This window comes from Oryzias latipes, chromosome 19, assembly GCF_053564925.1.
Source record: "Oryzias latipes strain Hd-rR chromosome 19, Olatipes_Hd-rR_3.1".
In the NCBI taxonomy this organism is placed as follows: Eukaryota; Metazoa; Chordata; class Actinopteri; order Beloniformes; family Adrianichthyidae; genus Oryzias; species Oryzias latipes.
In genome coordinates this window covers 14,902,320-14,926,776 of record NC_136255.1, presented here as the reverse complement: position 1 = coordinate 14,926,776, position 24,457 = coordinate 14,902,320, and the positions used below count along the sequence as shown (strand labels likewise).

The following is a 24,457-nucleotide window of genomic DNA, read 5'->3' as shown; positions in this document are numbered from 1 at the left end:
AAAGTTCAACCTGGTTTAACTTTCAACGCACGTTTAATGGCTGCACATTTTTTACAAGGAGCCTGAAAAGAGTCATGGAAACTAGCATAGGGATACGTCAATGTGAGAGTTTGGAACACTGAAGTTTACATCGTCTTCAATGAAAGTGGTCGCTTAAACGCACATTGCTGAGGACGATGTGACCTTAGTTTAGGCTGAGATGGCTTCTTCTGTGTTCCTGTCAGTAACAAATACTGATACACACACCTACAGCGCCCTCTAGTGTTTGTATTTAAATAAAAGTCCCATGTAAGTTGCACCAGAGTATAATTTGCACCTCTGATCAAATTGGGCAAAGAAATGCGACTTATACTCTGATAAATACGATAGTGACAATGTTAAAGTGAGCAGGTATCTTCAGTTGCTTGAAGGCGTCTCTACAGGGAAGGGATTCTGCTGACTGTTTAGCTTTTGCTGTTTTGCACCTTCTGTCTCACATTTCACGTTTTTTTCTTCAGCGCAAAGTTCTTTGTTGTTTTCTTTTTTTTTGTTTGTGCTCAAAACTCTTTGGAAGATGAGATGGTTTATTTAACAAAGTAGTCCAGCAGGTCCTCTATGTACCATGCATTGAAAAGTGCATACTCCTAAAAAAACTTTAAATAGAAGATGAGACAGGTGTATAAACAAAGCAGAACCACACTGAAATGTTAGGTGAGTATTCGCTGACCGTAGCTGAAAGTGGAAGAGCCTGAATAAACCAGACTAAGGCAGTTAAGTATGATGCAAACGAACACAATGATCATATTTTAGCTTTTAATATTACCATCTTTCTGCGTTCACTTTTGTTTTTAATGTAGACTAAAGACAAACTTAATGCGTTCTTTTGGGTTGATCTCATTCATGCATAAATATTCAACAAATGAAAGTCCATGAAACTTGGAGTCTGTTATAAAAGAGCATTTTATTTTGTAGGAGTTTGGTTTTGCAAAATAAGACGTTGAAGGTGCTTGAGTTTGTTATGCTGCTGATTTGTTACTTAAACTACACCGTGCAGGCTAAAATGTTGTCAAATATCAAAAATGTCATGCGTAAATCTAATGCAGGTAAAAAACAAAAAGGACGGAAATGTCGTAATATTCTAATTATATTTCCAAGGATACATTTGAAAAAATGTCTGCCCCGAACTTATGTTTGAACTGCATGCCTTTGGTGCTTTCAGTGTGCACGTGTGTGGTTCACAAGCGCTGCCATGAGCTCATCATCACCAAATGTGCAGGGATGAAGAAGCAAGAAGACACGGCGGAGGAGGTGATCTCAAGTTTGCGACCATTTTCCTCACGTCTAAAGCAAATGTTTACTGCTGTTTCTTTCTTTTCCTAATAATGAGTTATTAACAAATTATCCTGCTTCAAACAGGATGTGACATCATTAAACCTGGCAATACGCAAATCAGCTTCTTTATTATGTGTGTAATTTACCCACGTGTTCTACCTCCCTGTGTCACACTGTGTGTGTGTGTGTCTACCTCTGCAGGTGGGTTCACAGCGCTTTAGTGTTAACATGCCCCACAAGTTCAGTATCCACAACTACAAGGTTCCCACCTTCTGTGACCACTGTGGCTCCCTGCTGTGGGGCCTCATGAGGCAGGGATTACAGTGCAAAGGTGAGTTCATGGTTCGTGCCAGGCTGGGATTTTATTTGACAGTGGGACCTATCAGTATAGTTAAACCAATGCTTTGAGGGCTTTGAGTCTAGATCATTTTAAGTCTTGTTTTTTCTTATTGCTCACATTCATATAGAGGAATTTTGATTTTTAAAATTGTTGTAATTTAGATAAAATGGGGGGCCGGTTTAGCTCGTACTGGTTTGCGGCACCTTCTGTCCGTGAAACCTGGGTTCAAATCCGGGCTGCTCCCTATTCCCTTCTCCGCTGCTGTGCCAGTCCCAAGCCCGGTTGGATTGAGAGGGTTGCGTGAGGAAGGGCATCCGGCGTAAAAACATTGCCAAGTTAACCATGCGACTCATCCTCGTGGGAGGGTTGTTTTGCTGTGGCGACCCCTGATGGGAGAAGCCGAAAGTGACAGATTCTCAGATTTTAATTTAAAAAAAATATTTTGTTAAAAACAATTTTTTTTTAAACTGTAAATAAAGTAGCGTTGCAGTGAAAACCGACCCTCATCTAACTGATTAACTCAGCAGAAAATAAATGTATAATTCATTAATATAAATCAAATGACACATTTTTGGATTTGACAGTTTGAACCCAATGAAGTTGTCGAGTTAAATATTATATTTTTTAAAATCAGCAAGTTATGTTTTTGTAATAACATTGCATTTTTGTATGTATTAAAAAAATGAGTAAAAAGCCAATTTATTCAGTAGTTTTGAGTCCCTTTAAAAACTAGATCTCTGATTCAAAAGTCTTACAGTTAAAACCTAACAATAAATATGATATATTGCTTAAAAATACATTTATTAGTTTTTTTTTAAACCCAGATCTATATTAAGGTTACACTTTTTAATTATTAAGAGTTTTTTTGTGGCTGTTGATCATATCTATTTACAAAATTCTACAATTTCAGTCAGGAAAGCAGCTTTGGCTAAACCTTTAATTTTTGATCTCCTGTTCTTTCCCTGTTTTGCAGTGTGTAAGATGAATGTGCACAGGCGGTGTGAGACCAATGTAGCTCCAAACTGTGGCGTTGACGCCCGAGGAATCGCCAAAGTCCTCTCTGACATGGGAGTCACACCTGACAAAATCTCCAACACGGCACAACGCAGGAGAAAGGTAACCGTGGCGCCACCTAGAAGACTTGAATTAAGAAGCCTTCCTCACGTTTTGCATTAAAAACTTCAACTGCAAATAGCAAACCAAAGCTCAGCTTAAAACGTACTGTCTAATAATACCATTATATTTTTAACAGTAATTTTATTTCTGGAAGGGAAATATTTCCAGAAAATAGGTTCTTTTTTTACCTAAATAAATACTTTATCGGTATTATAAAGGTAAAAGTCAACTTTGAATAGTTTTTTTATCTTCATTTCATTAAAAAAAAAACAGGGAAAAGCCAGCAGTTCATGTGCAAGGAGCTTGATCCCAAGCTTTCCAACCCGACATTGTTCTAGAGTTAACCATACAATCAATAATGCACTGTAAACAACTTCCTGCACATCAAAGCAGGATTTTTCTATTTGACTCCACACTTTGCATCAGAGATAAAGTTTCTGACGTGAATCAAAGAAGAGCTCAAAGGAACATCCATGTTGTCTCTCTGCCTCCAGCTGACACCAGGGCAGGACCCTCCCCAGTCTCCTCCTGATCTCTCCCAGACGGAGAACAGCTTCAGTCAGCCAGCTGTCCCCACCTCCCCCTCGCAGCAGGGTAACCCCGCACACACAGCACCCAATGACGAACAGATTTGATCCAGACGAGTAGACTTTTTTTGCAGCTCCGATGTGTTACTTCGACCAGCAAGAAGCAGGGATTTGATTTCAGCAAAAATATTGTTGCTTCTTTTAAGAAATAAGTGGGGAAACGTGTTTCTGCATCTAAAAGGCGAGTGGAGCGATGCTGCACCGCCCACCACCATTTGGCTTTCACAGTTAGTCATCCCTTTATCACACTTTGCAAGCTAAAGCTAGAAAGTTAACTTTCTCTTTGTGGAAAGATTCCCAGTTTTGGAGGGAAAAGATGGCAAAAGCTGTTAATGATACACATAAGGAATCTTTTTTCATTTGATGGAGAGCGTATCATGAAAAATGAATAGAAAATAGATGTTTCACAACATGTCTCCATCGGTTTTTTTATTACTTGGACAAGAAAAAAGGCATCCAGGCAGTTTTACACTAAAGTCTGATCTGTTTCTCTGACGACACCCACAGACTTGGCAGAGTTAGATCGCCTGCAGGACTCGCTCTCACTCGATCAGCAGGGACCCCAGCACTCTCCCTCCTCCTCCACCAACTCCTCTTTGTCGTCGTCCTCCTCTTCTGTGCCCAAGGAAAATGGACAGAGCCAAAGGAGGAACCTCAAGGACTTCAGTTTTATCAAGGTTCTCGGCAAGGGCAGCTTTGGCAAGGTGAGGCGGGACTAAGGAGGAGGCTGAAAACATGACTGTTGTTAATTATTAGACATTAAGCTTTTAAAATATTGAAGCCTTGGAAAGGGTTTAAAATGGATGAAATTCAGAAATGTATTATGTATTTTTACATTCACCGGAGACAACTTTTGAACTTTTTTGTTTTTGTTTCGTCCTCTTGACGTTTTAACTTTGACAGTGTGTAAAGTGCTCGGTATGCTGGGATTTGTACGGTGGCCCTGAAGTGCAACTCAAACCCAACAAATCATTCAATACAAAACCGTATTAACGTATCAAAGCAACAATAAAAAAAAAAAAAGCAAAAAAAGAAATTAAAACAAAAAACATTACATTTTAGATATCAATAAAAAATTCCAGAGAGCATTTGAGTTTTGACGACTTAATTTTTCCACTTTTTTATGTTTTGGAGCATATCCAGGATCCCTAATGTCAAATAATTTTTGGTTGAAATGATGGAAACACGTCATCATCCATCAGCGATATCCCATAGTTCCTACCTTTTCTGTTGTCTTATTGTGTTTCATTTTTTACATTTCATTTTTATTTCTGGAAATTACTTTTAGTTTCCTAAAAGGTTTCTTTTTTTTTGGAATTGTCCTTTTGTTTTGATTTCTAAAACTTAATGTTGTTTCTTTTTTTTATTATTATTATTTTTGCTTTTTTAATTTTCCTTGTGATCTTTAATATTTTTTTGCGTTGAGTGTTTTGTTGGTGTGATTTGCACTTCAGGGTCACCACAGATTTGTGATCAACTCTTATAATTCCAAAATAAAGTGTCATCTGCTAACCCATGCCACCACCATTTGCCCTTTTGCAGCCCCATACCATGAACTCCTTCCCCTGTGCTTCAGTGCCAGGAGCTCTGGCATTTTCTCAGATAGTTAGGTGTAGATCTTACAATTCTATGGATCTGCAATTGGTTGTTGGTATATTTTGTTGTCTCACTTTAACTTTTTTCATAAATGAGTTTTTCTCCTATTATTCAAAAAAACATCATTTTTTTTCACGCCTAACAACATGAGTGATGTAGATTTATAAGGAAGGTTTAATTTAAGTGCAGGTCTTGGCCCGTTTGGACTCATGCTTTCCCACTCCTGTTGTCCAGGTGATGTTGGCAGAGCTAAAGGGGACAGATGAAGTTTATGCCGTCAAAGTCTTGAAGAAGGATGTGATCCTCCAGGACGATGACGTGGACTGCACTTTGACTGAGAAGCGAATCCTAGCTCTCGCCCGCCGCCACCCCTACCTCACCCAGCTCTACTGCTGTTTCCAGACCCGGGTAGGAGCCAAACTCAATCCCACCATTGCCTCAGTTCAGCACATCGTTTTCTTTACCTGCGTTCCTTTTTCCTCTTTGCAGGACCGTTTATTCTTCGTTATGGAATACGTGAACGGAGGAGATTTAATGTTCCAAATCCAGCGATCCAGGAAGTTTGATGAGCCTCGCTCTCGTTTTTACGCCGCAGAAGTCACTTCAGCCCTCATGTTCCTGCACCGTAACGGAGTCATTTACAGGTAAAAGCCATGTGGGTTTGTAGTTTTCAGCACAAACTTTAACTGAAAGAAATGAATCTTTTTTTTCCATCACCTATTAAGTTTTTAGACATTCTCACTTTAAACTAACTTGTCCTAAGATGGTCACACTGTGTCTGTCTGTTGTCCTTCCGTAGGGATTTAAAGTTAGATAACATCCTCCTAGATGCAGAGGGTCATTGTAAGCTGGCAGACTTTGGTATGTGCAAAGAAGGAATCATGAACGGCGTGACCACCACCACCTTCTGCGGCACGCCTGACTACATCGCCCCTGAGGTGAGCTGGACACAGACCACAGCGTCTTCAAAGCTCCATAAAACTCTACGTCCTGTTGTGCACTTCAGCTAAATTTGATCATGAATGGAAACATCCATCTAGTAAAAACCATTGCTTTGACATCTAAAATTTGGTTTTCAGGGGTTGCAGGTTACTCAAATGCCATTTTAAAATTTCATGGAATTTTAGATTCCACATTTCCCTTTTAGATGCATATTTGTCTTTTGTGTAATTCACTGACAAATACAGTGTTTAGAAATTGTGAAGTTTATCAAATTTTGGTTAAATTTTCTCTGGTCTGATGTTGGAATTATATTGTCCTTTACTCAGTGGGAAAGTATGAGTGTAATGATTGATATTTTATACAGCTTTAGTCCCTTTTTTTGGAACAAAATCTGTATTTTTGTGACATTGTGTTTTTCAAATAACCTTTAATTCTTATTAAAACTTAGTGTTTTGAAAGAGTAATCTGCCCACTGTGCTGATTTGTGTCACTCTGTGTGGGACTCAGATACTGCAGGAGCTGGAGTATGGGGCGTCTGTGGACTGGTGGGCTCTGGGGGTGCTGATGTATGAGATGATGGCGGGGCAGCCTCCGTTCGAAGCTGATAACGAAGACGACTTGTTTGAGTCTATCCTACACGATGACGTCCTGTATCCTGTGTGGCTCAGCAAGGACGCCGTTTCTATCCTGCGAGCGGTGCGTATCGTCTCGCCACTCTAATTGTTTAACTTGTTCTTTAGTCATTTTTTAAAAATAAAATGCTGTCTTTTTTATGCAAATCCTGATTTTTGGGATCTGAAATTGATATTAAATTTATTTGGTCAATAAATTAATCTTAAATTAGTATTGACTAGTTGCTGTCTGTTAATATTTGCAAGTGAAGGAAAACAATTGATTCCTAGAAACTATTAAAATCTTATAGTTAAAAATGAAATATATCAGGTTTTTTTATTTCAGTTTAAGTTACACAGGACTGTTTTGTGTTGTTTGGATTGTATTTTTATTCAGAAATGTGGAATTACAGGTAATAAATCTTTAGAACTTTTCTGATTTATTTGTGCAACAACAAAATAAGATGATATAGGATAAACTTTATTGATCCCGCTGTGGGGAAATTCAATTGTTACAGCAGCTCTGGGGATTAGGCATCAAAGGTGAGAGACAAAAAAATGTGCAAATCAATTGAAGGTAAGGAAAAGCAAAATAAAAAATAAAGTTATGCAACTCTTCAAAAACTCTAATTATATACATGCAAAATTTAGAAGAGACCAGTTTATTTAATTCTGGACAAAATGTTTTAACTTTTTGAACCAACAATTATATAAAAAATGTTTTATTTGATTTTGCCTCCAACATCTCCAAGCCTAGAACTACAGATACAAGAGATGTCATTTCATTCTAGTTATCTGCATGCTACGTAAAGAACATTTTACCAGGATAGATTACATTTTTTATGACCTGCTACTATATCCTAATCATTTACTTGCCTTGTTATTTCTATCCTGTGAGCTGCAAACACGTCTTTAACAGTTCAAGTTCACTTAGTGCACACGGATTTTCCTCTGACAGAGGATACCTCTTCATCGAAAAGGTCAAAGGTATCAAAACAGTTTTTAAACAAACTAAACAAAGTGCAGAAATCACAGAGTGCAGCAGCACTAGAAGTGCTCCTCCTGTTGGAGCTGTCCACGGAGCCATTAAATGCCTCCCCTCTATTAATAGCACTGGAGCGTCTCCGCTCAGCCCTGCATTGTGTTGCTGTCCTCTCCGCTTTATGGATGGTTTGAGTTGAAAGTGTGTGTTTGTGTGCAGTTCATGACAAAGAACCCGTCCAAGCGTCTGGGCTGCGTGGTGAGCCAGGGCTGTGAAGAGGCCATCAAGACCCATGCCTTCTTCCGAGAGATCGACTGGGTCCTGTTGGAGCAGAGAAAAGTGAAACCGCCCTTTAAACCCCGGATTGTAAGAAACATCTACATAGTTTTAGTTTGGGATTTTGTATGTGTGTCTGTGTTTTCTAACATCTATGTTGATTTTTTTTTGTTTTTGTTTGTAATACCTTTAAGAACCTGGTGTCCACCATTGTGTTTTGTTACAAAACAGTAGGAAATTCTATTAATTATACGTGGCAACAAACAATCACCAGAAGGTGGCGCTGTAACATTATTTTCATGATGTGAGTGTTTTTTTTTCTGTCTCTGCCTCTTCCTCATTGAGTTTATGTGTGTGTGTGTGTGTGTGTGTGCAATTGCAGAAGACAAAGCGGGATGTGAATAACTTTGACCAGGACTTCACCAAGGAGGACCCCGTGCTGACGCCCACAGATGAGACCATTATTCGACAAATCAACCAGGAGGAGTTCAAGGACTTCTCCTACTGTGCTCCCGAGGAGACGCAGACCTAACACACAGACCCACCCTTCGATTCAATAACTCTAAACCCGGCATGCTCGTGCACACACATGCTTACACTCAGTAGAACCGTGAACCCATCAACAGCTCACATGCACACAGTCAGTACTTTTATCGCTATTGGTTCTTACTTTTACAATATTATTTACACGCATTGTGTTGTTCTTGTTGCCTGGGTTAATAATGAATATGAAGATAAATATGAATATGCACATGCTCTTACACACACTGTCTGGTGTGCACACCAACACTTGTACTTGCTCACTTACCCAGAAACAAACACTTACACTGCTTTACCGCTTCTTTGTCTGCACCTCCGCGAGTTTGGAGTGAAGGTGCTAAGGCCTGTACATAGCCTTCGTCGAGTGGCTGTATCGTGTTGTCTGCCAGTAATGGAGCGTTGTGGCGCATGGACAAACACCCTATCTGTTTTATTACTGTCCCTAATTGCGGACCAGTTAGGGCCAAACCCCCTTTGTGCAATACGTTGACTATCTATATATTTTATGGTTTATTTGTTTATTTCTCCTCAAAAGACATATATTTTTGGGGGGGGTTGGGGGTGGATTTGGGTGATGATAGAGTTGTTTTCACTGTCACACACTCTTTATCCTCCTATCATGTGTATATAAAGTGAATGTTACAGGCTATTGAACTAATTATGTGGAGCAGAGTTTTACGGGCGGCCTGTGTAGCAGCGAAAAGTCAAGCTCTTTCATCCACCTGTCACTGTCGGGGAGTCCATGACTGTTCTGCAGGTGTGAATGTGTCGCGCGTGTTACAGTGAATGTAGATTTTTGTGTGCATGAATGTGATTTTTTTTTAATTATTATTATTATTATTGTTTTCCTTACTGTTTTGTGGAATTATTTGGTCTTCAGCATTTCTGTTTCTATAGCAACCGCCTGTGTTCAAATCCCCTCCCTCCTCCTCTATTTCCTTTGCATCCAAAATACAGACTTCACCCTTTGTCGCAAAACCATTTGCTTTTTTCAAAGAATGGCTATTCTTTCATGCAACTTTCTCTTTTTTATTATCATCTGTTATCAATATTATTATTGTAAAGTGGACAAAAATCTTTATGTAAAATACAATAACTATTCCATTATTAGTCTGTTACAGCCGATTATTAGGAATTGTGGTGAACCAGCAGTCGAGTTAACTCTCATTTCAGACACAAAGACTCATTTTTGGCCCCTCCCTCTAACTGTCTCTCCCACGAACACATGCACTCGCTGAGAAGGACTGTTGAGCAGTGATCTGAAGACGAACCGGTAGCTGTTTGTGCAGTTGAGTTGGTGTGTAGTGACGCTTTGTGCACCCAGGGGTAGAGCTGTTCCTGGTCACACTATCTTACTCTGTGCCAAAATGTAGTGCAACAGCCAGGCTACTCCTGCCTGGTCTGATTCCAATAAAACACTGAGCTGTCGACATAAACCTGTGTGTCATCTCTCTGTCTTTGGTAGTTTTGTTTCACACAAATGCACATGAAGGCATGTTAAAAGAGTAGAGGGTGGAGTTGAGTGGAGGGAAGGAGGAGAGTGATGCTCTTCTGGTTCTCTGACCTATCATTGCACTCAGTTTTGGAGGCCTGCAGGTGATTTGCATGCGGGGGGGGGGGGGGGGGGGGGGTTCACTTGCTGGAGTCCATCCAGATCATCTGTGCTGATGGGAAGCACTCGCCTTGTGACATTTGGCACCGTTAATCGCCTCCCTGATGACGGTCTGTGATGCTGCAAATTGTAGGCTCCAGATTGTGCTGCAAACGTCATCTTTCCTGAGCCAGAAAGCACCAGAAAAAAAGACTTTTGACGAACATGATGACAGCTGACAAGGAGAAAAAGAGGTAAAGGTGGTTTTTTTTTGTCCTTTAAAAGCACAAAGTCAACATTTTATAAATGAGTAGGAGCAGCTGGGTCCTGGGTGTTGAATAATGACAAGCTTCCACATATTGTGAGAAAGTCTGCACATCATTTTTTTGAAAGTTTAGTGCATTGCCTTAAAGTTTAAAGTAAATGTTTTTGCTCTTTTCCCCCTGTAGTTTTAGATGTAATCTAATATTTAGAGTTTAACAGTTTTGGTGTTACAGTTGACTCATCGGAATAAACATTTGTAAGTGCTAATCTGGTCAGTTTTACAGTGGTCGCCGTGGGGTCGTGAGGTGTATTTAAACCGGGATGAGCAGACCATTATTTGACGTTTCATTACCACAAGGTCAACAACGGGATGCACTCATTCAAAAAGACACTTTATAGGACCTACATCAGGTACATGATCATTTACAAAAAGGTGAATGCACCCATCAGCAATCCGGGTGCTACAACACCATTTAGTATTAAATGTGTTTATTTACACATCAGCAAACCATAACTTTCATTAAAAAACATTACGATTTTTGGTAATATTTTGCTTTACTCATATTGAAACTAAAAAATAGCTTTTAAATGTATTTTGGATCAACGGAGCAGGTGACAGGTGAACAGCTGGACTCTTCCTGAACAGAGAGAAGCCTCAGACTGTAAAGAAGGACATCAGGCTTGACCAGTCTGGACTGAAGAGAATGAGAAAAACATTACAATAAAATATCTATTTCTATATATTCACCCGAAAAGAATTATATTGTCTTGAAGTTAAGTCAGTGGTTCTGGTCTTAAAGTCTTCTTTCTTGACATGTTTTCATAGCTCATCCTATGCAGTACTAAACAAGGATGGGATTATAAAATCTAAATCAATTAATTAATTAAACTCTATTTTAGAATTATTACGTTTAACAGATTCAATGTATCATGTTACACTGTTTGAAGAAGTGCAATTTTGTTATGATTGGGAATAATTATAATGTCAGGAAGATTGCATTGTTGCATTATATATATATATATATATATATATATATATATATATATATATATATATATATATATATATATATATATATATATATATATATATATATATATATTATATATATATATATATATATATATATATATATATATATATATATATATATATATATATTATATATATATATATACACATCCTTTTTTTCTTTTGGTTTTATTACTGAAAATTGCTTGAAATAAACCAAATCAATCAATCAAAAATTAGCTTCATCTTTCAGAATTGATATGGAACATTTTGTTTTTCCAATGGTTTTTCATTGTTGGGCCATTTGAAGCTGGTCTTGTTGATCTTTGATGTTTGTCTTTTTTACCAATAGATAGTTTTCTTTACAAAGAGGTACCCCTATTTCTGCTAAATTTTCCAAAATGTAAAAGAAATATCTAAAAAATTAAATTAAAAATCTTAATCCCAGAACAGTCAATTTAGAATTTAATATAAAAGAGAATTAAAGTAAGAATGTTTTTTTTTTTTTTTGCTGTTGTGAAATTGTGTATGTTTAACATTGATCACAATGGGAATGATTTTGTAACAAGTAAACTGTGATCACATGTTTTTTTGGCAATGGATTATTAGAGCTTTTAAATCAGTGTTTCCCCTCAGTTTACAGTCATAACCAGGTTTAGAAATGGCTACCAACGTAAAAGTTTCATCCTCTCGTAAAAGTTGAGGTTTGTATGTAAAAGTGCTGCTCAGAGATGTAGAACCTACGTTACAAATTCTCTGCTCTATTCTGATGTATCCACTAGATCGATAAACTAATGACGCTCTGCAGAAATTATGGCTAAAAATAGTATAATCATAATTAAAAAGCCACTGAGGAAAGCTTTTACAATATATAAAAAAGCGATCGGTGTGCCTTCAGGAAAAATGCTTTCTCTGGCAGAAAGCAAACACTTCAAACAGCCTTTCCTAACCCCTCCACTGATCCAATTTTTGATACAAAGAAAAGTAGATTACTTGAGAAATCTGTTTCTAACCTTACTTTCGGTACAAATAAAAACACGGATTGACTCACCCATTTTTGGCTCCACCAAACATCTAGTAGATAAATTGATCATTTCCTGTCACTGAGTTTTTCCAGTTGCATTCATGAACTTAGCAGAGAAGCAATTTTGCCTCGATTCGTGTCTCTAAGCATCCGCATCTAGCTGTCATTCATACCAATTTTGCAGTATACTAACAAAAATTGTTAACAGAACCTGTCCCTTGTTCACAGAGCAATCAGCCGAGAAGCTGCCAGGAAAAGAAGGCGAGTGGAGACCGACGTTTTTGAGGATTTATCTCGCCTCTTACCCCTGCAGGCTTCTGTCCAATCTCAGCTGGATAAACCCTCCATCATCCGGCTCACTCTCAGCTACATACGCATGCAGACTCTGCTCAAAGGTAGCATGAGAACACAATGTTATTTAACTATTGTCCCTTCTTATTTCTTAATTAAAAGAAATACTAAGGATTACAATTTTTTTTTTGACAAAAAATGCTCTACTCCATGGTGAAAGAGATGTTACACTAAAAGTAGGCAAATCTGAGATAGTGATTCAGTCTCTGAATAGTATAGAAACCAGACAGGTGGAGGACAAAAGAAAAAGTGATAGAATTCAACATATGCAGACTATTGTTACTTCAAAGAAATGCAGTAAATTCCTACTGGACTACTATTTTAAATATCTTAAATAGAAAATATAAAGGATTAAACTTGTTGTTTCCATTATATTTATTGCTGCTTCAGAAAACAAAGTGCACCACAGGAAGTCTCACTGTCTGAAACCCTCATATGTGGGCGAAAGTTACTCAGACACCTAACTTCTGTTGATCTTCCCACAAAAATGGAGAATAAAGAGAAAATAAACTATTTGACTGTTTTCCATGTTCCTTGTCAAAGAAAATATGAGGACTAGTGCTGGAGCCAGGGACACAGAGTGGGTCCAACAAGGACTGGAAGTAGGGGAGCAATTTAATGGAGGACAAAATGTGGAGGAGAAGGAGCGCCAGGAGTTCATGCAATCAGAGGAGATGAACATGTATCTGAGGGTCATGGAAGGATTCGTGATGGTCTTGTCCACCGAGGGGGACATGATCTTCCTCTCTGACAACGTCAGCAAATACATGGGCTTGACTCAGGTGGGGTAACAGCTGGATATTCCATCTTAAAAACAGATGTTTCAGGAATAATTTGCTGTTTGTTTCTTGGCAGACGGAGCTGATGGGGCACAACATTTTTGAGTACTCTCATCCGTGTGATCATGAGGAAATCAGACATAACCTCCGTCTGACAGCAGGTGTGTGAGACGTCAGGAGCTCAGTTCCTGAGTGTGTTTTGTTCTAGCATCGGTACATCTTTCTTTTGATTTTTTTTTTTTTAGAGGATGTCTGGTGCAGCCAGAAAAGAGACTTTGTCATGAGGATAAAAAGCACTCTGACGCACAGAGGGAGGAGCGCTAACGTCAAATCAGCCACGTGGAAGGTTGATAGAAATGGCAAAACGGTTTAGCCACTCTAAAGAGTTTTAAATCAATTTGAGACTTTTTTTTTTGGGTCATTTTTTTGTGACTCCAGGTGCTGCACTGTCAGGGCAGAGCCAAGGTGTGCATGGCCTCGTCTGCAGCGTCCTGCCTCCTCCTCACCTGCCGCCCTCTGCCCCTCTCACACACACTCCTCAGCACTCACACCTTCACCAGCCAGCACAGCATGGACATGAGGTTCACGTACTGCGACCAAAGGTGCTTCAACTCATGGAGTGATATGTGCATTTTAAAGAAATGTACAGTTTTGGGGGGGTTTAGGCATCCTTGTTACTGAAAAGGGATCACAGCGGATAGAGTAACTCAATTTTAAAATAAATACAGTAAAACACAAACTGGCAGATAAAAATAACCAGATCAACTGTAGCCAAAGGTAACAACAGCCACCATCGTTTCTGGCAAGAGTGAAGGACCTGAAGTAGGAACTTTAAATTGAGCATCTTTGAAAAGGAAAGTTTCTTTTTTTACCGTTCACTAGCGCATATCCACCACGCACAGTTGGAAGAGGCTTGGTGTGAAATGTCAAAGTGGTGCAAATCTCGCAAATCTTGCTCCACGTTTTTCCTTTCAGACTTGGTGTCCAATCATTTTGGTCATTCACAAACTGCAATTTTTAATTTGTCTTCCATGAACGTTTTTTATACGAGGGCCACTTCCGTGAATTAAAGGAGACATCATCTATTTGTCACTACCAAATCCAAGTCCCTGATTGGTCAAAGTCCAACCTGGTTTAACTTTTAACGTATTATACGTAGATCCCAAAAAGATCTTAAAAAACGTGCATAACTATGTGTGAACATGAGCCTGAAGCACACATGTATATGCATTTACAGACTTTTAATTAAAAATGGTTGTTTGAACGCCTGTTGCTGTGGATGGTGTGAACGCAGCTCACAGAAAACAGAAAAATGTAAATTTAATGATGCACATGACTCGATTTTAGATCAGATTGTTGATTAGAAGGTTTTTACTCAATGTAGAAAGATTTAATGAAGCTTTTGGTAATTTAAACTTTACATGAAAACAGAAAAATACAAAGGAATATAAATTCTAAATCATTAAAAAGGTCAAATTTGATTTAACTTGTCTTTTTTTTTTGCTTTGATGAATTAGAAAATGACCCCTTTTGTGTGTTCTCCTCTGTACAGAGTGGCTTCTCTTTTAGGCTATAGACCCAACGAGCTGCTGGGTCGTTCCATCTACGATCTCTGTCACACACTGGACACAAACTGCCTGAACAAAAACCATCTGAACTGTAAGTGTTGCTGCACAAAGCCCTCACTAATGCACCCTCTGCTGCACGGACGTACCTTTTATAACCTCTCCTGTCCCTTGCAGTGTGTTTGAAGAGCCAGTCCGTCAGTGGTCAGTACAGGATGATGGTGAAAGGTGGAGGTTATGTCTGGGTTGAAAGTCACAGCGCCGTCATCCCCAGCAGCCGGCCCTCCAGGTCCAGATCCATGGCTCACCAGCCCCTCTGCATCCTGACTGTGACTTATGTGCTTAGGTGAGGTTCATTGGCTTAGACTGGAACTCAACATGAATGAAACAAAGGTTCATTTTTCACTGTACTTACAAGTAAAACATTTTAGTTTTACAAATGTTTTGCACAGAATTCTGAAATATGTGTATAGTCATCCCTAATCATTATGATTACACACATTTTACAAAACAGGAAATCAAGGCAAAATATAATAGAATTTTTGTTGAAATTTTTTTTGTTTTTCCTTTGCTCTTTTGTTTTATTAATTCCAATGATAAATTCAAAAATGCTTACTTCTACTTTATTATTCTCTAAAGGGAAGTTGGATGAGTGTTTTTTAGGGAACTGCTACAACTGCCACAAGATTAGAACCCAAAATTCATTTTCCAAACCCGCTGAATCGCCTTCGGGGTCACGGTGTTGCTGGAGCCGGTCCCAGCTACACCCTGAACTGGTTGCTAGTCTGTCACAGAGCAACATACTCACACATGTAAACCTAGGGACAGTTTAGAGTCTTCTATTGACCCATGCAACATGTTTTGGGAGTGTGGGAGGAAACCAGAGTTCCTGGAGAAAACCCACAAGTGCATGGAGAGAACACGCAGACTGTACAGTTTCCAGCAAGGATTTGAACCAGGACCATCTCGCTGTGACACAAGAGTGCCAATCACTACACCACAGTACAGCCACTAACCCACAACACAAGTCAGTGAATTGCATTATTTATGCAACCTATGGGAGAAATGGTGGTAAACCACTGCAGTAGGCGCCATTTATGAAATGGTTTTCCCATCTCTTTTTTAAAAGTATTTTAACTCTGATAATACATGTTGTTATTGTTTTTACTTAAAGAAATTAGTTATCCGGATGATAAAAATGTATATTTTATTATGTTCACAAGCATTGGAAAGATCCATGAATACATCAAGCTCAAGGCCCCAAATGACAGTGTGCTCAGTGAATGTCTCAGGCAATGGAGAGCAGAGGATACAGTGCTGGAGGACAGATCCTCAAGGGAGGACAAACCCCTGCATGGGATGTACCACCGGACCATAACTGAAGTGGCTGATATCAAGAAGTCCTACCAATGGCTAGAAAGGGCTGGCCTACAGGACAGCACTGAAGCGCTCATCCTGGCAGCTCAGGAACAAGCCTTTAGCACCAAAGCCATAGAGGCTCAGATCTACCACACCAGACAAGAGCCAAGGTGTAGGCTGTGCAAAGAGGCGCCTGAAAGAATCCAGCACATAACTGCAGGGTGTAAGATGCTGGCAGGGAAAGCATACATGGAGCGCCACAATCAAGTGGCTGGGATAATATACAGGAACATGTGTGCAGAATATGGACTGGAAACCCCAAGGTCAAAATGGGAAACATCTCTGAAGGTGGTAGAGAATGAGAGGGCAAAGATCCTGTGGGACTTCCAGATCCAGACTGATAGGATGGTAATAGCGAACCAACCAGACATTGTAGTGGTGGATAAAGAACAGAGGAAAGCCGTTGTGGTGGATGTGGCAGTGCCAAGCAATGGGAACATCAGGAAGAAGGAATATATATATATATATATATATATATATATATATATATATATATATATATATATATATATATATATATATATATATATATATATATATATATATATATATATATATATATATATATTTTGTTTTGTTTGTTTGTTTGTTTGTTTGTTTGTTTGTAACACAAACCAAATTCTTTATATTTGTGTGTTACAGTGGGGTGGAGGAGCCTTCTCTACAGCTCTCTTTGGACCAAACCACTAACAAGTACTTGAGCTGAAAGTTTGAGCATCCATCTCCATTCTCTAAGTGAAAGAAAGCTGTTTTGTCTCTTTTGTTTAAATTTTTAAATTTGTTTTTTCTCAATTTACCACATTAAAATGTGTCTATCTTCAAAGCACTTTGCAGAGTCTTTCTTTTGTTTTTCAGTCTTGCAAATATCCAATTGCAACTCCCCACTTCTCACTTTTTGTCCTGCAGTTGCACAATCTGTGCAGAAGCATGACTTTTGTCTCTAAAACCGAAGACTGGAAGCTTTTAGGTGTCAACTGTGGTTGACTGACAGTTGATGGTCCATAGTAACTGCTCACGTGTGTTGACGCAAGCAGGTCTCTTGACTTTTCTTTGACCTCCACCAGCCTGACCTTACTTCCCGTGAGGTTTCCGTCTGGGCCACCTGACACGTGTTGTCTACAGAGGCCGTGCACAGAGAACTACAGACTTTGCTGATCAGGAGATGTGAGTAGACGCAAGTCGAAGCCACAGCTTCCTGAGCAAAAGTACTCAATAGGAAAGTTCTCGTGGGAACTTCTTTAACTTTTTACCTCTCCCCTTCTACACACACACATGCATGATGTTTAAAGTTTCAGTTCATCTTGTATTAAAGTTAAACTGCAGAGGAAAAAAATTGCTCTGACTGAAATACCAGTGGAAGCAAACAGAGGAAGTATCATGACCCTTGCCCCCTGCATGACCTGCAGCCATCATACCTTGTGGTTTTATGCAGGAAACCATCAGCTCTTCATCTTCATTTTTGACTGTTGACTACCGCATCCTATTGTCAGATTTGAATCTTGTCTTGGCATGTGTTTCAGGGGTGAAATTCTCAATTTCTGTGCATCCTAAGTCGCACATTTGCTGTCCCCAAAGGTTTTATTTGCATTCTTTTCATTTTTTTTCTGAAAACATTATTTCAATCAACAGTTTTTCTGATTGATCTTTTGTCTGTTGAAAGACATACAAAAAGTGCCTGCCCTTCTATTGTTTTAAATGTAATAAAAACGAATACAAATCGTCATCACTTGTCCAAAATCTTTAGGTTTTAGTGCACGGTGCTTTTAAACCAAAGTTATTCATCAGTTCAGTTTTTTAGATAACTTTTTCCAACTTTTCAACTCTCTTTCTGTGTGGACAGTCTCTATCCATGGACCATGAGGCTCATAAATGAAGCAAACAACACCATGACATCGTCATACTGACATGTATATATACGTATTTAAACAGTTTTTTGCACTGCTTATGTTTTTGCTTTTTATTTTTGTCCATTTGTTATTCACCTTACATTTGATTTAATGATAGCTGCCATGATAGCTACCTTTATTTTTAATGTGCTCCTGTATGATGGCAATGATGCATTCTATTCTATTCTATTCTATTCTATTCTATTTTTCAATTCTTCATTTATCCTGCAAAGTAAAACCATACTGTAATGCAATCAAGTAAAACTATATCACTAATTTTAAGTACACCTTTACCGAACTGTGTCACTCTTGCAGTAAATATTAAAAGACTAACATTTTGAGAAACACTTTCCAAGGTTCTTAGGTGGTTTGTTTTGTCACCAGCATTGGGAAGCTTCCACCCATTTTTCTATTTTTGCTCCACTACAATATGCTGTGATTGTGTAATTACTCCATCTAGTGTTGATTTATTGTCCTTGCAGTCACAGCAGAAACGTCACAAAAAGGGGCTGGTTTATCCAAGAAGTGTGATTAGTAAGTTCTTGATACAATAGCGTTTGCATAAATCTGTGCTCATTTAAAAAAAATAAAAATAAAAAGCTGTTTTGATACTGTAATGTTGTATTAACTTTACTTTGTAACTCAGACTTTAACATAAGTTTGCATTCCACATGCTTTTAATTTGAAAATGTCTGGAAATAAAACCAAAATTAAATTAGATTAAAGAAATCAAAATTATATTCAGATTGATTTTGTATTTGTTATAAACTATTAAACATACATTAGTTGACTGCCAGTGTAACAACAGCACAGTTAAAATTCAACTTTTAACAATTGTAGATGTTTTTTAAATTGGTAATGAAAGAAAAAATATGAAACCAAAAAGGTAATTATAATGAAGGTAATTTCTCACTTCTTTGCACACAAAAACTCCAAAGTAAAAATAACCCATTGGCCTGATTTTGACACAGCTCCAAAGTAAAGAAAGGACTGACTTTTTTCAGGGTTACTGAAAAGAAAAGACAGAAAGAAAGAAACCACTATAAAACCATAAAAACTAGTATTGCTCCTAAAATATATTCCAACATGAATAACCCAGCCCTGCGACAGACTGGCGAACTGTCCAGGGTGTCCCCTGCCATCACCCAAAAGTTGCCAGGATTGGCTCTGTGACATCGAAAAGGATAAAACGGAAGAAGATGAATGAATGAATGAATGAATGAATGAATGAATGAATGAATGAATGCAATGAATCAATGAATGAATGAATGAATAACCCATGACTTGAGTTGAAGAAATAACCCAAGTGTTTTAAGAGAGTCCTTTTTTTTAAATAACCTTTTTTGGTTTTGTTATTATAAGATGTTGTTGAATATTTTTTACCGGTACTTGAAAATTTGTTGCAGTGTGTCTTTGTAAAAATAATAGTTGTCAATGGCATCATTTGTACATAACTCTAGTTTTCATATTCTGTATTTAATATCAAAGTGTACTAAAATGACTCCAAAATTGGACTCTTTTGTGCCCATTTGGTCAGACTTGGAAACAGATTAAAGCAGACCTTGGAGATGATTTCCTTTGACAATAATGGCATGAAGTGCATTAAATATTAGATTCGACTTATAGGGGGGAACATTGAGTTCTTCATATTTTCCATTAAACCTGTGTGTAATATTATGTTATTCCTATCATGACAAAGGTGGATAAAGGTGGAATGATTTCATGTAATCCATGGACACCAATGAAGATCACAAATCATTGACAAAAGGTTCAGCGCACTGTCTAGTGGGTCTAGATGACCCAACTCCCAATGTTAAAGTGCCTAGGATAGCATTCAATAGAATTCTGGGAAAGGTTCTGATTTGCTGAGATTTTTCAGAATTAATGTTAGAGTTTCTTAAGCAGGTTTCATTTTTTCTTGTTTTGATTAAAACATTTAAATTTGACCATGGGTGCCCACTTTTAAGATAAATTGAGGAGACAGCATTGTGTTTCTTTAGACCTCCATTGTCTGCATGTTCAGAAGGACGAGGAGGTCATGGGGACAGCTCGAAGATCTGCATGAAAACGAACAAGCACACTCAGACACAGAGTTTTCCTAGAACCAGCAACCGCTCTCTGCTCTCCACTGACGTAGTAAAGCACCATGTGACTCAGTTGCTTGGGCTCTTGTTTGCTTCCCGGCTCTCCTATCCTGTCAGGCCACACCTCTGCGGTTGGGTGGGAGTTGTCAGGCAGGCAGCCAATGACACGAGAGCGTTCACCCTTTGACACAGGCAAAGATAAATCAAATGTGTGCCAGTGTAATGAGGAAAACAGAAAGGGAAGGGGAGTGGGGGGAAATATAATAAAAGATAACCAAGAGCAGCCAAGCAGGAAAAGGGTGGAAAGATAAAAAAAAGAAAGAACCAGTTTTCATTTAGTCCAATGCAGAAATTTATTAGATTTTTTTATATAATCACCTTTTGATCACATTTTTGATCACATTTTTCTTTGTACCGGTATATAGAAAAAACAATGTGTTTGTATTTTATTTTTGCAGGTGTTTGAAAACAGAGAAATCGTAATGCAAACTACACTACTACTACGTATAAAAAGATTTTTTTTTAAAAAGAGGTTTCTGAGTACTAACGTTTGATAAATGACCTTCTTATTCTGCTGATGCTGCATTGTCTCAGTCCTGACTAAACTCTAAGACATGACAGCTCTTTGTAGCCAAAAGTGAGCAAAAAGTCTATAGTTAACTTTAAAAAACTAACATTTTTAAACTTCTGGATGGTTTTTACTAAGAAAAAGGAGCCAAAGTCCTATAATTCTGTAAGATGTTAAAGTTTTTAAAATCTGAAACTATTAAAGGAGCTGCAATGACAAAGCTGTGCAGATGTTTACTTTGTAAGAAAGATGTATAAATAGGAATATGCATATATGCAAAAAAAGACATTCAAGAGAGTTTAAAGAATCACAGCAATAACAAGGACACTCTATAGGATGCAACTCAAAAACAGTCACAACTTGTGAAAAAAAACTGACAGCTGTGGTATAAATGGATGAATTACAGGTATTTTGTGTGAACAGACAAAAAATTGGACACATTAACATTAACAGAAGCAAGTTTCTGAGTGTCTACATGATCATTTTTTCATTGCAAAATGCATTTGTTGTATCTCCAAAGTTGTGCAGTTTTAGTTTACATCTCTGCTGGGATGGAATAACTATTGTCTTAAAGATTGGCTTGCATGTTCAGCTCTTAGTTATCTTTACTGCTGTTTGCTTATCACCCAGAAGAAACAAAGACCAAAAATATGAGCACTCAAGCAGCATCTACTTTCTCTGCCTGCATCAAGAAAGCTCAAATTGCCTAATCTCAGCTCACTGTCCTGTTTTCCAGAGGTGATAAAAGCACACAACAAAGCAATCTGGAGATAAAAGGCTGCCAATGTTGCATTAGTAGACTGGAACCCTAGATTTTATGGTAGCAACAGGATTACTCTATATTATAGTATCTAATTGAGGGTTATTACAAAAAAATGTTTTGGAAATTATGCACAACATGCTTTTGCTTTTCACACTTTGTTGTGTAAGTGTGTATTTGTTCTGATGGTTGAGGATATGAACGGGTACTTGTACTTGCATCCCAGGAAATGAGTGTAATCTTATCTGGTGTGCAGAGTCCGCAGGTACAAGTCCAGGTCAGGGCCTTGTTCAGTCCAACTCAGCACTCAGTTGTGTATAGCGGCAGGCGTACATGTTTGTGTGTAAGTGCAGAAAACTCATGATAATATGTTGAGCAACATCTCTGCATCACTTCACTATATCTTTGAGCTTTGGCAATGGAAGAAGATAAAACTAGAACACAGAGTCATCCTGAAAAAACAGTTTTTAATGTGTCGCATTGAGAGCTTTGGTGTAATCCCCAATAAACTGCCACCATTTATCATACATTTCCACTTTAAATAAAAATTTGGCTGCCATATCCCGAGTTGTGCTGAGTCAGCAAGTCTCTGATCAAATCTATATGAGCCAACCTGTTTGTGTTGCTTCGGCCAAGCTCAGTTGAAAGCAGCTCTGTAGCTGTCACCTATACCTGTACATGCATGTTGTGATGTAATTCCATGGCAATATTTCTGTCTTTGACATGACCTCCACAGACATTCATGCAGCATGCACACTGCACCTTCCCAAAGGAGAATAAAAGTCGACCTGATTTCCTCAATTACATTTATTGTTCCTATCTAAAGTAGTGGATCAAGAAAAGACTTCCTGTTTAAACCCAAGGCTTTCTCTTTGTCAAGATCAACAACTGGCCCTCTATATGAACGATGTTTCTGTTTTCTTTAATTTGTCTTGTTAGTCACATTAAGCAAACTGAGGTTATTCAATCAGTAAATGCTATTTTTGTTTTTGATTTGTTGTTTCCAGAAAAATATATGCCTGAAAAAATGATCAGAAGCCCTTTTCTTGAAGGTACACAGGGGGGTAAGTCATGTGCTGTTTTTCAAGCAAACCTTGTTCTAAAAACAGTGACAAACAAAGTCCATGTATTCCTGCACAGACTTCCTCATTAATGATTGCTGCCCACTAAGAAAGTTAATGCACCACTCGACTTGGCCTTCCTGGCCCCCCCACAGCAGTGCTGCTCACCGAGCAGATCACAGAAACGCTGATGACTGCAGGCTTTGCAGAGACCTTTTGGTCAAAAGGGACCAAAACAGCTCCCATGTGTGGTGAATACAACCCCTCTGCAAATTAATGCAACTGCTTGCTCCAAAGATATATTTGTATTTAACAATATTCATTCATTCATCTTCTTCTGTTTTGTCTCTTACGGGGTCACGGGGCTGCTGGAGCCTATCCCGGTCCCTTACGGGCGAAGGCAGGGGACACCCTGGACAGGTCGCCAGTCTGTTGCAGTATTTAGCATTTGTGCAAAGCATTTTTTCTTCATGACTGCATTTCATTTTAAAATTATGATTAGCTGTGACCTCTGTTGACCTATATAGTCATGCTTCCTGTTTACCTGTTTTCTTTACTCCTGTTTCTTAATCCTTCAAATATTTACACTAAGCTGAGCCAGCTGCCTGCTGATGTTGACAGATGTTCATATTTATCCTATTAAACATTAAGAAATACTTTTGAACATCCCGTTATGCGTCAGCATTTGTTTCAAGTTTAAATAATAAAGATCATGTTTGAAAGTTAAAAAAATGAAGGGCATGATTAACTCTGTTGCTTTTGGCCTAGTGTTAACTTTTATGGAACCACCCTTATCCTCTTTTCATCTATTTTCAACTTGTTCCCAGAGATCTTTTAATCATGACTATGGCATTTTTAGCCAAATTAAAAAAAACTTGTGTTTCAAGACAGTTTCTGCAAAGCATGAGGAGTTCATTAGAAATTCACCTCTGGCATGGGGAGACCCCGCCTCCCCTTCCCCTCCCCATTACTGAAAGCTCTCTGTTTACATGTTTTCCTGCAAGTTCACAGCCTCTCACACTCTCAACCTCACGTTTCTGGTGCAACAAAAATGGCGAGCAATGTTGGAGGTACAGCTGTACAGTTTTAAACTAGATACCAGCTCAGACAGAGGAAAACAAAGATGTACATTGATCTAATCCTCTACAAGTGGATGCATCGGAATGGAGCAGAGCAGGAAGCTTGTGGCCCCGCCCACTATATTTTCTACATCACAAATATGATCTTTTTCAAACGACAGTTTTCCGTCTGCTTCTGCTTTACAATGATTTAAATTAAAAAATAATCAGAAATGAAATCTTGAGCTTAATTTTCTCAAAACATGTCTTCCATCGTAAGAAACAATGCATCAAGAACATGTTTTAGAAAAAGAAGGATTCTTTAAAGTACATGAGATGTGCTTTATTTTCATATGTTAGCGTCAACTTTCCTACAAACATTTAACACTTTTGAAAGGACAATAATATATAAAATCTTGAATTCAACTGATGTAGTACTAACAGGCAGATAATAAATATAAACTGTAAAGTGTGAATGCTGACATCTGAAGCCAGACAAGATGCTGCAGAATGCTGAAGAAGAAAGGAAATTTTGAAGGCTGATATTACTGATACGACTTTCAGATTACTTTTTTGGTTTTAAATAAACTAAAAAGTTAAGCAGGACTAAAGAATTCAATGAAAGCAAATTGATGCTTAAAACAAATGCTAAACACCGAATCAATATTTTTATAGCTTTATGCATGGTTTCACAAGAGAACGTCATTGAAATTGTTGCATTGGAAACACAGAAA

At 38.2% G+C, this 24,457-nt stretch overlaps 2 protein-coding genes across 3 annotated transcripts in view; both read left to right on the top strand.

The window, feature by feature from the left end:
* prkcea (protein kinase C, epsilon a) overlaps positions 1–9,737 on the top strand; it is a 43,239-nt gene extending 33,502 nt beyond the window's left edge. Inside the window, exons 5-15 of the mRNA XM_004080456.4 lie at positions 1,199–1,287; positions 1,513–1,642; positions 2,625–2,767; positions 3,262–3,361; positions 3,862–4,058; positions 5,185–5,358; positions 5,440–5,594; positions 5,750–5,888; positions 6,400–6,588; positions 7,705–7,851; positions 8,144–9,737. Of these exons, the coding sequence (XP_004080504.1) occupies positions 1,199–1,287; positions 1,513–1,642; positions 2,625–2,767; positions 3,262–3,361; positions 3,862–4,058; positions 5,185–5,358; positions 5,440–5,594; positions 5,750–5,888; positions 6,400–6,588; positions 7,705–7,851; positions 8,144–8,293 (1,613 nt within the window). The 3' untranslated portion in view covers positions 8,294–9,737. The remainder of the gene's footprint in view (positions 1–1,198; positions 1,288–1,512; positions 1,643–2,624; positions 2,768–3,261; positions 3,362–3,861; positions 4,059–5,184; positions 5,359–5,439; positions 5,595–5,749; positions 5,889–6,399; positions 6,589–7,704; positions 7,852–8,143) is intronic.
* Positions 9,738–9,966: 229 nt separating this feature from the next.
* Positions 9,967–17,129, top strand: epas1a (endothelial PAS domain protein 1a). Of its 2 annotated transcripts, XM_004080457.5 has the most exons (9): positions 9,967–10,146; positions 12,421–12,587; positions 13,087–13,325; positions 13,399–13,483; positions 13,568–13,668; positions 13,761–13,924; positions 14,875–14,981; positions 15,065–15,233; positions 16,949–17,129. In XM_004080457.5, the coding sequence occupies exons 1-9, from the start codon at positions 10,118–10,120 to the stop codon at positions 17,010–17,012; spliced, it is 1,125 nt and encodes a 374-aa protein (XP_004080505.2). In that variant the 5' UTR covers positions 9,967–10,117; the 3' UTR covers positions 17,013–17,129. The 2 variants fall into 2 exon arrangements, with proteins under 2 accessions (XP_004080505.2, XP_020567966.1); XM_020712307.3 differs by lacking the exon at positions 16,949–17,129 and having other exon boundaries at positions 15,065–15,237.
* Positions 17,130–24,457: the final 7,328 nt, after the last annotated feature.

Coding starts and splice junctions, on each gene's coding strand:
- epas1a (XM_004080457.5), top strand. CDS start 10,118: ATGATGACAGCTGACAAGGAGAAAAAGAG. Junction 13,669..13,760: donor TCAAATCAGCCACGTGGAAG/GTTGATAGAAAT, acceptor TTGTGACTCCAG/GTGCTGCACTGTCAGGGCAG. Junction 14,982..15,064: donor GAACAAAAACCATCTGAACT/GTAAGTGTTGCT, acceptor TGTCCCTTGCAG/TGTGTTTGAAGAGCCAGTCC.